We start from the raw sequence: 16,280 nt of genomic DNA on the forward strand, positions 1-16,280 counted from the left end.
CTCTTGATCTTCTGGAAGTGGCCCTGGTTTTTTCGACTGCAGAGTATGTGTTGGTCTTGTCATGAGTTTTGTGACTGAGCTCCAGTGGATTTTGATATTGGAAGGATAAGGAGTTTGTGGGTGCTTGTGGGTGTTTGTGGTTGCTTTATACAGGTTTTTTCTCCTCTTTGCTATTGCATCCAGCCCAAAAATATTTGAAGCAGATTCGAATCTGAATTTAAATACTAGTTTGAATAGAGAAGAAAAAAAATAGTACGTTAGTTTTCCGACTCTGAAAAATAATTTTTTTCTATAGCTATTAAGATATTAAATAAAATTAATTTCTCCTTTGAATTTCCAAGCCTCTTAAATTCTGGTTGATTTTTTGGGGTTTTTTTTGTGGGTTTTTTAGGTTTGTTTATTTGGTTTTGGTTTTGTTTTGTTATTTACCATATAACATGTTTTCTTCACCGTTGTTTGCATATGAGTTGGGGTGGTGCAAGGGCAGGAGAAAGAATGTGAAAATAGAATCCTGATGGGGGATTTCCCTCATCCTGTTGTTGAGAGTAGCAGTAATGGGAGAGATTGATGTGATTTGTTTATGTTGCATTTTTAGGAAGGAGATTGCCACGGTTATGAAAAGCTCTTACCTTCGAGGACTGAACTTAGCCTCATTCTTTGTGGCAAGCAAAATTACAGTGTTTATGACTTTCTTGGCATATGTACTACTTGGGAATGTCATCTCTGCGAGCAGGGTGTTTGTGGCAGTGTCCCTGTATGGAGCAGTGAGACTCACAGTGACCCTGTTCTTCCCTTCGGCCGTGGAGAGAGTGTCCGAGTCGGTGATCAGCATCCGGCGGATCAAGGTAGCGTTACTGACTGGGAGGGGGTCTGCATTCCTTCTCTTACTCTACCTTTGTTCCTTCTCTTACTCTGCCTTTGTCTCTTACTCTACATTTGTCACTGACAAATGCAGCCTTATTATGGTTTTGCAGTTTGGGATCTGTAATGAAATAACCTGTTTTGGAAAAGGAATGTGTCTCTGCCTAGGAAGGAAGTTGAGATGCTTGAGCGCGTCCAGAGGAGGGCAACTAGGTTGGTGAGGGGTTTGGAGCACAAGTCCTGTGAGAATGGCTGAGGGAGCTGGGTGTGTTTAGCCTGGAGAAAAGGAGACTCAGAGGTGACCTTATCACTCTCTGCAACTCCCTGAAAGGTGGCTGTAGTCAGGTGGGGTTGGTCTCTTTCTCCAGGCAGGAACTGACAGAACCAGAGGACACAGTCTCAAGTTGCATCAAGGGAAATATAGGTTGGATATTAGGAAAAAGTTTTTTACAGAAAGGGTGAGGAAGTTCTGGAATGGTCTGCCTGGGGAGGTGGTGGAGTCACCATCCCTGGATGTGTTTAAGGAAAGACTGGATGTGGCACTCAGTGCCGTGGTTTAGTTGAGGTGTTAGGGCATGGCATGGGTTGGACTCGATGATCTTGAGGTCTCTTCCAGCCTTGTCATTCTGTGAATTCTGCGAATTTTGTATGCAGGTACAAAAAACATGATACGCACTGTAGAGTCGGCTGAGATGTAGGAGAAAAGTATTCATAGCAAAGAGGTGTTGTAGACATTTCTGAAGTGAGAGGAACATGTGTACAGGTACACAGGCATGCTGGGATTGGGGTTTGAAGAACAAAGCAGGCTGATGGGAGCTATAGGATTCATATTTCATGCTGCAGTACCCTGTGATCTGTGGAGGATAGGTGTGAACCCTAGCTTCTCTCTTGTGGCTGCTTTCAGTGCTGGAGTGAAGACTCAAATGCGGTAAGAGTGAGCATTGGTGGTGCTGATGCTGGTCTAACAGAGCCAGCATCATGTTCTGATGCTCTTTGGTGTTAACAGGAGTGTGTTTTACACCTTGGACCACTGTGTTAAAATGCTTGGCTTGTCGCTGCATTCCATAACAATGCCCACCAGCTGGAGTCTGAGCAGTACCTCTGTGCCTGGAAAAGCCTAGCAGTAATCTCCCTGTGCTCCCATGGCTCCTGACATCCTCCTCCTGCTCCCTCTTAGTTACTGCTTTCTGTAAGTCTTCAGCAGCTACCTCACATCTGCAAACTCTTAGCTGAGCACTTGTTAACTAGTCTTGGTTCTGTGATCAAGACGTTCCTTCTCTTCCCAAAAGATTGTGTGCTGCTGCCTATTTAAGGTCCTTAGACTCCATGAGTCAAAGGATAAAAGACATTTTTTTTAGGTTTTGTCATAAAACTGTGGCAGCTGTTAACCTTAAAAGTTTTCTGTGGAAATAGCCCCTTTCCTTTCTAAATGTATTTGGGCTATTGAAAATCCAGCATCAGGCAAGATGTGGCAGAAGTGTGGCTATGGTACAAAGTGTGTGCTTATGCAAATTGAAGGAAGAGTTTGCTGACTGGGACGTAATGTAGAACAGAAGTGCAGTAGGGAAAGTGAAGTGAGCCAGCTTTGCAGATGTAAGCAAGTTTCTCTTTTTGTTCATGTCCTGGACTTTAAAATGAGCAAGTGTTCAGAGAGTGTTCTGTCTTCTATTGGCCACTTGAAGAATGCTTAATAGAGACAATGGACAGCTGCTTACTGCATCCTTGTTATTCTTCCAATGAAATAACAGAAGCCTTTGCCAGCAGTGGAATGAGAATGTGTTGCAGTGAGGGTTTGACCTCTTCTACATGGAAAGAGGGAGGTAAACAATTTAAAAAGTTGTTAGTAATTCAAGGAAAAGACAGGACAGGTTCTTTAGATCCATTTCTTTCTGGAATTCTTTATTGAGCAGGTGGTTGTTAGAGTCCTCTCCTATGAAGTCTGCACATCTGGAGGTTTTTAGGGAGGGAGAGCTAGCTAGTTAAACATACACTGTTGAAGTTGTGCATTGCCTTGGAAATGCAGTTCTTTGATCAGTTTGTGGTTGTTTTTTCCAACCCATAAATAATGTTGTGTATGCTGCCTTCAAAAAATGTGTTCCTTTCCATTCTCAGTCTCACTTTAGGCAATATCCTCTGCTTTTCTTTTATTGCAGAACTTTCTGATGCTTGATGAGGTCTCACACTTCCAGCCACAACTGCATGGCAGTAATGAAAATATCATTCTTCATGTTCAAGATTTGACTTGCTTTTGGGATAAGGTAAACTTACTTGCATATTCAATATATTGGTGCTGTCAGCATTTGAAGTCCAAAATGCAGTGTGGGTATGTATAGTGTGCTGATAGTTTGTATTCCATCCTTTGTGTTTGAGAATCCTTTCAGTATGTTGAGCTAACTCCGGAATAGTACTGAAGACTATCAAGTGCATCTTAAAAGCAGCTATTTCTCAATACTATACTAAATAAAAAGCTTTGTGTTTCTCAGGGAAAATATCTCTTTTTTATTAAGGAGCACTGTATTGTGGCTGAGGTACTTAAATTGTAATTAAGGACAGATAGCACAGCAAGGTCGGCCTTATTGTGTGGGGATTTTTTCTGTAACTGAATGCTTGAGCAGTCCATTAGTCTAGAACCAGTACAACATTATACTTGTCACAACAGGTTTGAAAGCTTTAGAGACGACTCAGCACATATTTATTGCTCTGTATTTTGAGACTGTTCAACTGCACATTTTTTCTACCTAAAATGCACCAAACTCACCAAAATGGCCAGAAAAAGGGACAATAAACATGTGATAAATTTATTATATATCTCTTTTATGTAATAAAGGCAAGGGTTGACTGTTTCTGTTTTAAAAGTCTAATTGCTATGGTAAGCAGCAATTTGTGAGGAAGTGTTGGTGCTATTGCAGCCTGGCATTATCCTCACACAGGAGAGACTTCAGTCTCCATTAGAAGTGCTGGAAGCTCTAAAAATTATAAATGGATCAGGATACTGGCATTACTTTTGCATATAAATATAATGCAAATAAGACATCACATATTTCACTTTCTAAGTCCTGTTCCCCTACCTGTGCTGTGTCCCAAGGAAAATCAGGGTGTGAAAACATATGAGGTGAGGATCTATGTACTTGTAGCTACATAGCTGCAAAAGAAGATTACTATTTTATTCTGCTTTACTTTCTCAGACTTCTCTGTGGCATCAATATTTCTGAGGCATTGACCAAGCTTTTAAAAATTAATAGACATGAAAGAGTTGATTGTGAATACGTTCTAATGCAAAATGCAGTGTATTGCTTAATCTTTGTTTTCTTCTCAAACTGACTTTGGTACCACCATTAACAATTTACAGGAAATGGTTGCATAAAGTGCCCATAAACCACTGTTTTTTTCTCATTAGTTGTTTATATTGCATAAAGCAAGGTAGCATGACTGGAATTACTGATTTCCTTTCAGTTAAAACCAAAACCCGAACCAAGCCATCCACAAAACTGTTAATGTAACTTCCATTTTGATATTTAATTGCAGTGTGCTTGGGAGAAGAGCATTTCTCTCAGAACTGTTAAGATCTGCTTAGAAAGTTTCTACTATATACTCTTAAAATGATGCAAAATAATTGTATAGACTTGCTCACTGAAAAAAAGTGCTAAGTTCTGATAGAGACAAGTTATGAAAAGAATAATATAAATATGTATCCTTTGTCAAGCAGTAGGTTTAGCTTGCTACCCTGACTAAGTTTCTCAAGACACTTTGGATGTCTGTACAGACACTCTACAGCAGGATATTTTTTTTTTATTTTTTAGCGATTGTGTGCCAAAAGCGATGCTAAAAACACCAACCAAGAAGCAACCCATGAATCCAAAATCACTTGATGTGAAAAAGGAATTATTAGCTACACTTTTAGGAAAACAGCCTAACATGGTGTATTACAGTTTCAAAAGATAAACAAAACAAATTAATTCCTGGTCACACTCTTATTTTACTTAGGCAAGTATTATCTGAGTACCACAGGCTAGTCTGATACCAGCATGGAACTAGTGATTCTTCAGTACAGCTTTTTACTGATGTTCCTTGAATTTACAGAACAGTCTGTCTGCTCAACTGAGCAATTTCAGATTTAAAACCTCAGCATTTGAGCAGAGGCCAAATTTATCCCTTGTAATTTTACTCCTTACATGAGAAGCCTAAGTAGTATAGTGCTTTCATGCAGTATATGATCTCTGTGTCCCTTTGGTGGGCAGAACGATTTCATTTTCTTGTGTGTAGGATGTATAAGGTCTGCCCAAGCTCACCTAAGGAGTTGCTCCTCTGAAGGGATCATTCTTGTGTCCTCTTGTCCTTGCATTCTCTGTCTGTTCCCTCCCTTGTGCTGGTTGTTAATGCTGGTTTGTATGACCTTGTGGTGAAGCAGCTTGCAGGGATAAAGCAATAGCAAATGAATCACTTTTAATGAGATCAGTTTTCTGATAGCTGAGTCCCATGAACAACACATGCAAGGTTAGGCAGAAGGAGGAAAGTTAGAGACACAGCAAGCTGACAGGGCACAGGGGGGAGCTGGGACATTTCTGATAATGAGCTGCCAGGTGTACTTAGCTGCAATATTAGTCTGTGCTCTAATTTAAGTGCCTCAGTTTAGTGCCTAAAAATAGGTGTGGTGAATTCAGGACAAATTGTCTTTAATTATAAGGAATGCTATTTTGGAAAAATATTATGTTTCTTAGTTGTGTGTGGCTGTGCTGTTTGCTTGAATTACTACTTTTGTGTAGGCTATATGATAAATTCCAACTGCTTTAATGTATAGTATGGCAGTAATAGTTTAAAAACTTTAAAAAAATCTTTCTGTAATGTTTTTTGGCCCTTACATTATATTTTCTTAAGTTTTTGATGTGGGTGGAAATGTCTTTGCACTTCTGTGAGTACAGAAGAACAACCTCAAGAGGTCTGAAGTAGGGCCTGTGTATCTGAAAACTTATTTTTTCTATACAGACATAGATTTAGGAAGAGATATGTTCTCTTACTACAAACACTGTGTTAAAAAAAGAAAATCCTTGGCAGTCATAAATTTGTAGAGTTCTCCTGACCTTAGCATTTAGGTGAGCACCTGAGCTGTGTACCCTGAGTAGAGGAATCAACTTCGAGGTCAGGTGCTGCTGGTTGGGCGGGTGGTGGGGTCGTGCCGAGAAAAGGAAAAAAATCCCGTTGGTGCCACCTTGTGGAAGTACATAATGGCAGCAAAAGTGCTTCAGCAGAGCTGCACAAGGAGCCCCAGTTCAGCCTCTGGCAGGATCTCCTGCAAGCCCTGCCGTGTGTCCCAGAGCTCTGGCAGCGATTTCTCCTGGCACGAGTAAGCACGTGTGTGTTATCCCAGCCATCACAGAGGTGGATGGATACTGGATTTCTGTTTCTTCCCAAACAATTGGAAATGAATTGCAGGCTTCCTCCTTTGCAGTCCCTGAATGTTTTTGTCTTGTGTCATCTTTTGTGTGGAGTTCTGGTGGTGGCCTTTTCAGCCTCTTGAACTTCAAAAGGTGGCTGGAGATTTTAAGGTATTCTTAACCTTGCTCTTCTGTTTTTGGAGCTTAAGGCTGAGTTTTTGTTTAGTCCTTTAATCAAAGTACTTTTGGGAGTTTTTTTTAATGCATATATTTTACTGTTTGTATTTTAGTGTCAGTCATGCTTAGTGTGGGTAAAGATGCAAGTGCAGGCAGATTGTGTTACAAAGGTGTTTTGCTTTAATGAGGGGGAGCTGCACCAGGTCCTTAGAAATTGCTGTTTAGCATAGCTGTTAAAGACCTGAGCATCCTTTCTTTCCACAAGTAGGCATTTTTGGAACCTTGAAAAGAAAGTTGCAGCATATGTTGGGACATAGGCTCTTCCATAACGTAAAGGATAGGCATACCAAAAAGGAATATTAAACAGACACTCCTAGGGTAGTACAAATGAATATCCAGTGTACAAGATGGAGTCGTGTAAAATCAAATGGCATTTTTATGGTTTTACTTTGGGTAGAGCCTTGACTAGGTCAAACACAGCCCTGGCTTTCCTGAGGCTCTGAGAGCCTCAGCTCTCCATTTGTCTGTGTGCTCAGAGTGGCTGAGTGTGTTGTGCTGGGAATGCTGGTGTGGTGGCCAGCACAGAGCCTGTGTTCCTGAGGCTGCCACTCAGATATGTGGGCTCTGAGGAAGCCCTGCTTCTGCTGCCTTTGGCCTCCTTATTCCTTGAATGCTGTTTTAGCTGTGTTGCATGTTCGTGGTGAAGGATGAGGGTCTTTCAGAAGTGTTTGTGAATTACTGAAGAGCCAAAAATCATATGCCTGAAAATATGGTGGGCGTATGGACTGGTAGTTTATAGTGATGTATGCACATTGTTTTCTGTTTCTAAATACTCATTTTGATGGTTTATATTTCATTGCTGAGAAATCCTGACTTTTTCTCAAATCTCCAGACTTTAGAAACCCCAACACTTCAACAGATTTCGTTTACTGTCAGACGAGGGGAGTTACTGGCTGTGATTGGTCCTGTAGGAGCTGGAAAAGTAAGTCTTAATATTTACATCATTCTATGAGGCTTTTGAGTCTATTAAATGTGAAAATTAGAAGCCTGAAAATACACAGTTCCTTTATGTGTATAATCACACATTCTGCATCAGGGTACTGTCATTCAAGATAGGCCCATGTCCTTTTGGGTGGGGAGCTTAGCACTATTTTGTGTGTTGCTTCGTGACTGCATGGAAAGGGTACTAGTGCTTTTCTACTCTTAGCAGTAGTAGTAGAGAGATAGTAGTACTACTACTGTCATGGTAGTAAACACTTCCCAGTCTCTGTGATGTCTTTAGTGCAACCAAACTTTTTAATTTTCACTTTATTTTTTTAAAATCTTTTCCAGTCTTCTCTCTTAAGTGCCATACTTGGTGAGCTGCCTAAAGACAAGGGTTCAATAAATGTTACTGGAAGAATTGCTTATGTTTCACAGCAGCCTTGGGTGTTTTCTGGTACTGTAAGAAGTAATATACTGTTTGACAAGGAATATGAGAAAGAAAAATACGAAAATGTTTTAAAAGTCTGTGCTCTTAAAAAGGTAAGGCTTTCTCTTTGTGTATTTTCTTTCCATTGTTATTTTTATTTTAGTGTTCTTTCAGAGCTGTGGTACAGGCTGCAATGTGCAATATATGGAATTGTTGTAAGTAGCATGTGAAATAACTCCTGTCGCTCATCAGAAATGTGCAATTATTTTTGCTATCCTTGTGTAAGGCATCCTCTTCTAATTCCCAAAGCTTACACTAGGGGGAAGTATAGCATGTGTGAAGCACTGACAAATTTGGGAAAAGCTGTTCCCTATTATTTCGTTTCATAATTACATTTTAGCCATTTTTAACATGTATTATGGTAGGGGTATGTGCAAATGCAGTAAGAGGCAGAAAACAAATGATCAAGCTAGCACTCTTTGTGACTTTGGTTTCATAAATATCCTGTATGCTTTCCTTTGAAATAAATGTTGTGTTTGCTTTATATTATGCATTGCAAACAGCTATCAAAAGAACCTTAGGGCTATGTACTGGAGAACTTGCTGAACCCAAGTAGTTTTATGAAAAAATATATTTGAAAGGTTTGTGTGCAAAAGAGTTTGTGACATGAGATACAGAAGAGGATTAAGCCAGAGTTGTCAAGAAACAGACATTTTGCTTGGCAGCTAAAAAGGTTTTGTGCAGCATGTTATGATATTTCTGTCAGCAGCGACACAGGTGAAAAGCAGATGGTTACTGTAGTGAACGTTTTTTGCAAGATTTTTACACTTGGCAGATAGAGTTTTAGTGTCTCATGCTGATAGTCATGCTGTTGTCTAAACTTAAGGCTTTAATGACTTTAAAAGACGGCAAACAGCGTTTAAAAAATCCCCACTTCATATTGATGGTAGATTTGCTTTCATAGTTTTCTTGCAAATTTATGTGTCTTATAAAAGCTGTGAATAAGCTTTCAGAATATGTTTTGTAGCTTAATGTAAAACTTCTGTATTTCTTGAATAGGAAATATGATAATATGACATGGAACACTATGTAATTTTGTTGTTTTATCCACAGTCCTCAAGTCCCAAATTAACCAAATCTGTGTGGTGAATGTTGTAGTTATTTTTCCTGAATACATTGTAGTAAGAATAAAAACAATGTGGTTTTTATGGATATTAGCAAGATAATTTACCGATAATAGCTCATGCAGTTTTTATTTTTTGTGACAGTACATTTTATTCAAATAAAAACTAATAAATTTACTGATAGACTTTTTAGTATTTTATTTGATTTTCTGAATCACTAATAAATATTCCTTGCAAGACTAAGGATAGTAGTGCACTTTCCTCTGGCACAGCTGTAGAAAAAACGAACTTAGGATCTCATCTATTTTTTCTGCTTTCTCAATTACCTTTTGCTGAAAGTACAGAGTCATAAAGCAACTGCAGATATTACATTTAGTATGAAACCTTATATTTTAATGTGTTACATTAATACTTTCCAAATAAGAAATGCTACATTGAAACAGCTTTGTCAGTGTTTGAAGTTAAAATGATTTAAAAAATATTTTTATCTGTTCTTTCACATTTGCAGGACTTGGAATTATTGGCGAATGGTGACCTCACAGTAATAGGAGATCGTGGAGCTACTCTGAGTGGGGGACAGAAGGCCCGTGTAAATCTGGCCAGGCTAGTGGTTTTTGCTGTTTCTAAAATTTATAAATTGTCAGATTGCAGTGATTAAAGTAAACCAATGTAAGACTTTGTTCTACTGACGTTTCTTTAAACCTTTCAGAGCCGTGTATCAGGATGCAGACATCTATCTTTTGGATGACCCACTGAGTGCAGTAGATGCTGAAGTTGGAAGACATTTGTTTGAAAAGTAGGTTACTGCTTTATTTTAATATAAAATGCAACTATTTTGTTGTAATTCCTTATCAAAAAACTTGGGAAGGCATTTCTGAGGAGATGGATTTCTTCACAAAACTTTGTACATTCGCTTTCTGATTTGTTTTTCCCCTACTTTATGTAATTGGAAGATACAGGGTTTTTTTCTTCCCCTCTATGTTTTGTTGACTTTGTTCTTTATTTTTAAAAGCCCTGTAAAAATCTGTTTTGGAAATATTATAAATAGAAATATTCTTAAGGGAATATCTGCCATTTTCTTAAGGAAAATATTGAGTTTCATACATGAGTATTGGCGTTTATGAATAATCGGGTTTACGATCATTAGTACTGAGTGAAGAATAAAATGGAGTGGGATTTTAAATCTCTTTTTAGTTTGCTACAACTTTACTTGCTAGTAATAAGCACTTAATTCAACTGGCTAAAGGAGAGGACAGAACCGTCTTAGACTGTTGAATAATTTTTAATTTTGATTCTTGAAATTTCTCTTGGGTAGGTGAAACAGGGCATGTGGCCTGCAGAGACAGCAGAGAGCAGAAATAGAGGGAAAGAGAATGTATAAATTTACTATGTAAGAGAGGGATACTGGACCTTTTCCCACGTCCAATGAAACAGGAGAGTGTTCATTAAAAGTCAGGTTTCCTTTTCAGTGGGTTTCTTCTTCTCCATCCTGCTGAAACTGGCTAATCTAAGACACATAGGTGAGTATCAGAATAATTTGGTTAGTCCCAGCCAGTGTTTTGTCCTTACTTCTTCACAGCTTGCAGCTCTCTATGTTAAAAGCATAATCTAGAATTTACTAGAAGGAGAAGCTTCTGTTGATGAAATTCAGTGGTCTTTGGTTCAGGCCTTCAACAAATGTGTTTTGTTTAGCATACTTGCATCCTTTGAATTCCATGCTCCAAATACATGAATTAATTTGGTTTTACTATTGTTCTCTCCTGTCCTCCCCTAGATAATCATAAAAACTTGCAGAAATCTTGCAGAAATGGTCATAGAAATTGCACTGAGTAGCAGTGTCATGAATGTTCCTTTTTTCCTCATACAGGGAAGCTTTTAGTATCTAAATTTGAAAGTTGTACATCCTGTTGATGTTTGCAGTTTCAAATCTGGACCCTCTGAACCCCCTTTAACATGTTGCTTTATTTTACTGATGTTTTCAAAAGGCTATTGTTTGTTTCTGTCTGCTGGTATGGAGTAAGAGTTTTATGATGCATGGGCTTTATGTTCATTTTTCAGCTGCCATGACTGATAGATAGAGTTCATCACCTCTGTAGTTCACGTGCACTATCAAATTCCTTTAATGCCTGTTGAAGCTTTCTAGGCTTCAGCTGCTGCTTTTCTGTTTCTGCAAAAGATCTCTCTGCAACTCCAGCATCTGGCTGTATCAGTGCTGAGTTCTGAAAGTGCACCTACCTGAGCTGTTAACCTGTCTCTCCCTGAAGTCTTAAAGTCTGTTCATGAAGAGGGAGATGAGAAAGTACCCTGGTGCCTTGTGAAGGAGGGCAGGCTGCCTCTTCAGCTTGCTCTACTTTTCGTGTGAGCTGTGACACCGGCAGCATCTACATTCTACTGCAAACCTGCAAGTGTGGATTTTTGCATGTGCAAAACCATAAAGGAGATAGAAGCCATTGCACTGTGTTATGCTGATAAGCGTGTGAAGATGAGGAGGAATAAGGAGGTTATCTCAGAGAATTTGAAACTCAGACAAGTAGCTGGGGTTATTTCTGTACTTTCATTTTTTCTCCACAACTCCAGATCAGATTGAGCAAAACAGAAAGAAGTAGAATGAAAGCGTTTTTTAGAAAATGGGCTGGGTGGAGTAGTACTGGGAAGGAAAACCAAGCAATGCCTCCCTACACAAGACTTTAGGGGGGGCTTTTTACAAACAGAAGTTGTCTTCTGAGACCTTCATGGAATCTGTAAAGGTACTGGGGGTAGTGGGGAGAGCATTATGTTCAGTAAGTTGCTTTGAGAAACAAGGCAAGGCATATACTTTAATGCTTCCTGAATAGTGCTAGAAATGTGGAGAAGACAGAGAGCACTTGGGCAAGAATGATTTCTTAGAACATGGTGCTGAGGAATGTCCAAAACACCACTTCATGCAGGCTGCTCCCCCAGGAGTCCAAACCACGAGGCTTAAAACAATGGATGAGATGGAAGAAACAGAGGATTTTTTAATGAGAATCTGAAGTGGATATTGTTCAGTTCACTCACTCTTTTTTTTTCCTTGCAATTTTATGTTAAAAGTTTATTTTTTTTACAAGTGTCTAGTCTATGTGTTTACAAAGATAGGTATGTTCCTAGTAATTCCCCAAAGCTATGGCATGTGGGTGGCTGGTTCATTACATTTGCTGCTTTTCTGTATTCTATTCAGCTACTGCAGTCAGTAGTTTAAAATATATAAATACTTTTCAAATGAGAAAGAATGCAAGTAGCACATCTCCAGTGGGAAAAGAGACCATGATATTATTAATAATGGACTTTGGCTCTTAAGAATTTCTTCGTGATTCAGACAAGTCATTCTGTGGATGATAGAGTAGATAAAGGCAGTTTTTCAATTAATTCTTCTTTCCTGGTCAGATTCCTTGGAAGGTATAAACTGAAGATTTCATATTTTTGTGTTATTTGTTGCCTTTTTTCCTGTGGGTTCTTGATAGTTAATAGTAGGCATGCTTCAGCCTTTTTCCAGTGGAGGGTTGCCAGTATAGTTATATGTTTTTTCACATATTTGTATTTGGATATGAAAAGATGCCTTTGTTCTATATTTATTTAAATAAAAATAGCTTTTAATTCACTTTTAAGAAATCCAATATTTTGAGAACTCAAGTTTCAAGGTGAGGGACAGCCATCACAGATCTAGTAGCACATTTCTTTGTATGGTGAAGTTTGGAGCAGATGGGGATTTCTAAGAAAATCATTCAATTGCACTTGGATCTCAAGGAATTTCCTACTCTCCCTTTTTATCTATATATTGCTATAGATTATATGGTTTCAGATCACCTTTAGATAGAGATAAAATTGTGTCCCACCAGCAGTATTGACTCAAAAGTCATGTTTTTAAGAGTGAGATTTATATTTTATCAGTCTATTGGGGCATGCCTTTCTCTAGGTGTCTGTTACTTCCTGTGTATCTTTTTCAGTGACAGAAGCTGTGTACAAGTCTCAGTTGATTATCAGCTTGATTTTTTCTTTCTCCTCTGTGCTTGTGAGAGTAGACAGAGTTGCTGAACAGTTTAGAAATCTTTTAAAATAAGGCCTAAAAGACCTAAAGTTCTCATGGTTCTTGGGAGTGGTATGCACATCATTCCTAGTATCCGACAGAGTTCCCATAGATAAAGTTCTCAAACACCAGGATCTCTGGCTCAGAAAGTTCCTAATATATGGACTCTGGAGTCTGGAAATGGATGCCAGAGGAAGCATCTCCCTATGTACTTTCTCCAGCCATCCAGTGCTACCTGGTGCCTGGAATAGATTTTGTGGACCAGTTGTATTTATGTGTGACTGGGACTTGTCATGAGATGGAGATAAATGGTTATCAAGGTAGGCATAGAAGCAGAAGCAGCAGAGTAGAAAAAGAGACAGCAGAGTAGAATGTGTAGGGTGTGGGGGATTTTTGTCTCTGGCAAGCATAGTACTTTTTTTTTTTTTTAAATTTTGAAATTGCAGAACTAACTGGGGTGTTGTTCTCCCTAAACTGCTTAAATTTAAATGGAAGGGAGAGGAAAACAAATATAGGAAGTAAATTAATGTAACAAAGGGTTTATGCCTGTGAGCACTTATGCATGTGCTTTAATTTCATTTCGGTGGTTACTTTCATTGAAATGAATATAAGTATTAACTAGAGTAAAGTTAAAATTGCATGTAAACTTCCGAAAAGGAGAGGGAGAAGAATGGTGAGGAAGAAAGTAGAATCATTAAAGAAGAGACATTTTGCGGAGGTGAAAGAAAGCTGGTTCTTGGAGATAAAAACTTAAAAAAGATTGAAGAAAAACTTGTCTCAAAGAAAAGCAGAACTGATAGGGAAGGAAGAACAAATGAGGATTTGTATGCACGAAGTGCAAAGACTCTGCCTGTGCATAGGGGAGCACTGTGTTGTTGTAGGCCCCTTTCTCAGTGTCTCCTGCTTCATGCTCTGCGCTATCAAAGCTCAAACTAATTATTTTTTGATTCTGTAGCAGTTTGCTCTCAAAGTGCAGTGGGTTTTTCAAATGGATTATAGCATCCTGTTACTTAAGTTTGTTTACTTAAAATACTCTTTGCTTATTTTTGTTGAATCGGAAGGGTGTAGTGTCTAGAGAGGTCTGTCCTGATTCTGGTATTCCTGATGATGTATGAAGGTCATTGATGGTACATTTTTAGGTGATGGAAAACCAGGCAGCGCTAAAGGCAGTTCTGGAAACAGATATTTGTGAAGTTTTGGCAGTGGGATGTGAATTAGTAGGTGCATGCAGCAGGGTGAAGTGCTAGGTGTTGAGTCCATGAGGGTACAACGAGCAGGGAGCAGTAGTGTGGAAAGGAGGTGCAGAGTGTTGTAGATGGCAAACCCAGTATGACTCAGCAATGTCATGCTCTTGTTAAGGAAACGGCGCCTTGGGATTTATGACTAGTACTATATGTGGCATTACAAGTAAAATAATACTCCTGTTATGTTTTGTACATGTAAGGTCTCAGCTGAAATAATGTTTCAATTTTGTGCCCTTCAAAAATGTATAGACCAGCTTCATACTCCAGTGTAGGTAGCCAGGACCATTCAGGTCCAGAGCAGGGAGGCAAAATAGAAAGCTATCTGTAACTTAAAAGAAAAGTCTATTTGGGAGACTTCTTTATTACTTTTATTTGTTTTTTCTTTCATGTCTGGAGGAGAAGGACTTCAAGTATGAAGGGACCTTGTACACTAGAATGAACTGGTCTAGGGGCCCTTGGGGATGTAATGGATTGAAATTGCACCAAAGGACTTGAACTTCAGAGAAAAAAATTTTAATGGCAAGGGTAGCTTGTCCCTGGAATACATTTTCAAGGGTGTTGAAATTTCTATTTAGCTTAAACATGGAGAAGAACCCATTTAACTTCTGCCAGGAACATTTTTACGTTTAAATTGATTCATAGTTGGGGAAGAGGATGCAACTTTCACAGTCCCTTCATCTTGCTTTTTCTTGTACTCAAGAGAGGCTGGAGAACCTTTGTGTGTTCTCTGTCTGGATCTGGTGTGACTGTGTGCACAGGTGTGTGTGTGCTTGTGCATGCAATAAATGTGGCAGTGGTGATTGGAGTTGGTGCAGCAGTTAGTCCTGTTGTCATGCATGAAATGTGCTCACAGTCTATGTGCCTCTGAAGAGTAGTGGACAGTCCCAGGGAAGGTGAACTGTCTGGGTTTTAAAAGACAGGTAAAAAGGTTGTGGCAGTGCTGGGCTGGCTCCAGCAGATGTCTGAACTCTTGGCCCAGTTACATCCCCTGCTGAGAAGGCTTTCCTTGGGTTCTCTGTATCATCAGTGAGAAAGGGACGCACTATCAGATTGTGATTCACTTAGAATTGGGCTTTTCACCTGGTTGGTGTTCTTCAATTATATAGAGCAGTACTTCTATAAGTAGATGGATGATGAAACTAAGCCTTAGTGAACCAGTTGGAAAAATAAACAATTATGGACTATTTTGGAATGTTTGGGGTTTTTTTTCTTAAATCAGTAATACTGTTTAATTCTCCAGAAGTCACTGTGGCTCAAGTGTTACAGCTGGTCTGAAAGCTTCTCTCGAAGAAGTTACTTTTACTGGCTGTATTTCTTCATAATTTTCCACAGTATCTTGCCTTTCTTTCTCTTTCCTTTAGAATATTTTAAAAATACTCTCTTTTCAATTCAGCTTATGAAGTGTACATTTGTTGAAAGAATGTTTAAGACAACTTTAATGAAATGTCTTATTGCCTCCTCTTTTTTTGCAGATCAGAAATAATTATATCTTTTCCCTTCCTTGAAAACTTAAGAAATTAAATGAGGAACATGTTTTGTTAAGGTTTTATATAGTTTTCGTAAATCTAGTAAGCACAATCATCTTCTTATTTTAAAAACAAAGAAATTGAATAGAAGAGGTTTTCCAGAAATAAATAAAGTCTTTTAGGACATTTAATTTTAATTACTCTTTCCATCTCTTTGCAGATGTATTTGTCAGGCCTTGCGTCAGAAGATTTCTGTTTTGGTCACTCACCAGTTGCAATATCTCCGTGCTGCAAATCAGATTCTAATTTTAAAGGATGTAAGTGATTTTAATGTCTATACTTATACTTTTTAACTATCCTTTTTAATCTAAGAAAGGAAAAAAAAAGTTAGGTTTTAATTTTTAGTTTGTAAGTATATTTTCTGTCTACTTATGACTACATATGGTTTTCAAGTTTTACAATTATTAATAAGTTGATTTTTCTTGGAATACCTTCCCTGAAAAATCTGTTGCTGAATTTTGTCATGCATGTAAATAATCTTGCATTAGTAATACTTATTTCTTCTAACACTTTGTCTGGTTTT

General features: G+C 38.5%; 1 protein-coding gene across 1 annotated transcript in view; it reads left to right on the forward strand.

The window, feature by feature from the left end:
• Positions 1–16,280, forward strand: part of ABCC4 (ATP binding cassette subfamily C member 4) — a 141,311-nt gene that overhangs the window by 27,921 nt on the left and 97,110 nt on the right. The window contains exons 8-14 of the mRNA XM_036388838.2: positions 596–845; positions 3,015–3,119; positions 7,303–7,392; positions 7,743–7,934; positions 9,454–9,548; positions 9,655–9,741; positions 15,918–16,014. Coding sequence (XP_036244731.1) covers positions 596–845; positions 3,015–3,119; positions 7,303–7,392; positions 7,743–7,934; positions 9,454–9,548; positions 9,655–9,741; positions 15,918–16,014 — 916 coding nt within the window. The remainder of the gene's footprint in view (positions 1–595; positions 846–3,014; positions 3,120–7,302; positions 7,393–7,742; positions 7,935–9,453; positions 9,549–9,654; positions 9,742–15,917; positions 16,015–16,280) is intronic.

Source organism: Molothrus ater, chromosome 2, assembly GCF_012460135.2.
Source record: "Molothrus ater isolate BHLD 08-10-18 breed brown headed cowbird chromosome 2, BPBGC_Mater_1.1, whole genome shotgun sequence".
Taxonomy (NCBI): Eukaryota; Metazoa; Chordata; class Aves; order Passeriformes; family Icteridae; genus Molothrus; species Molothrus ater.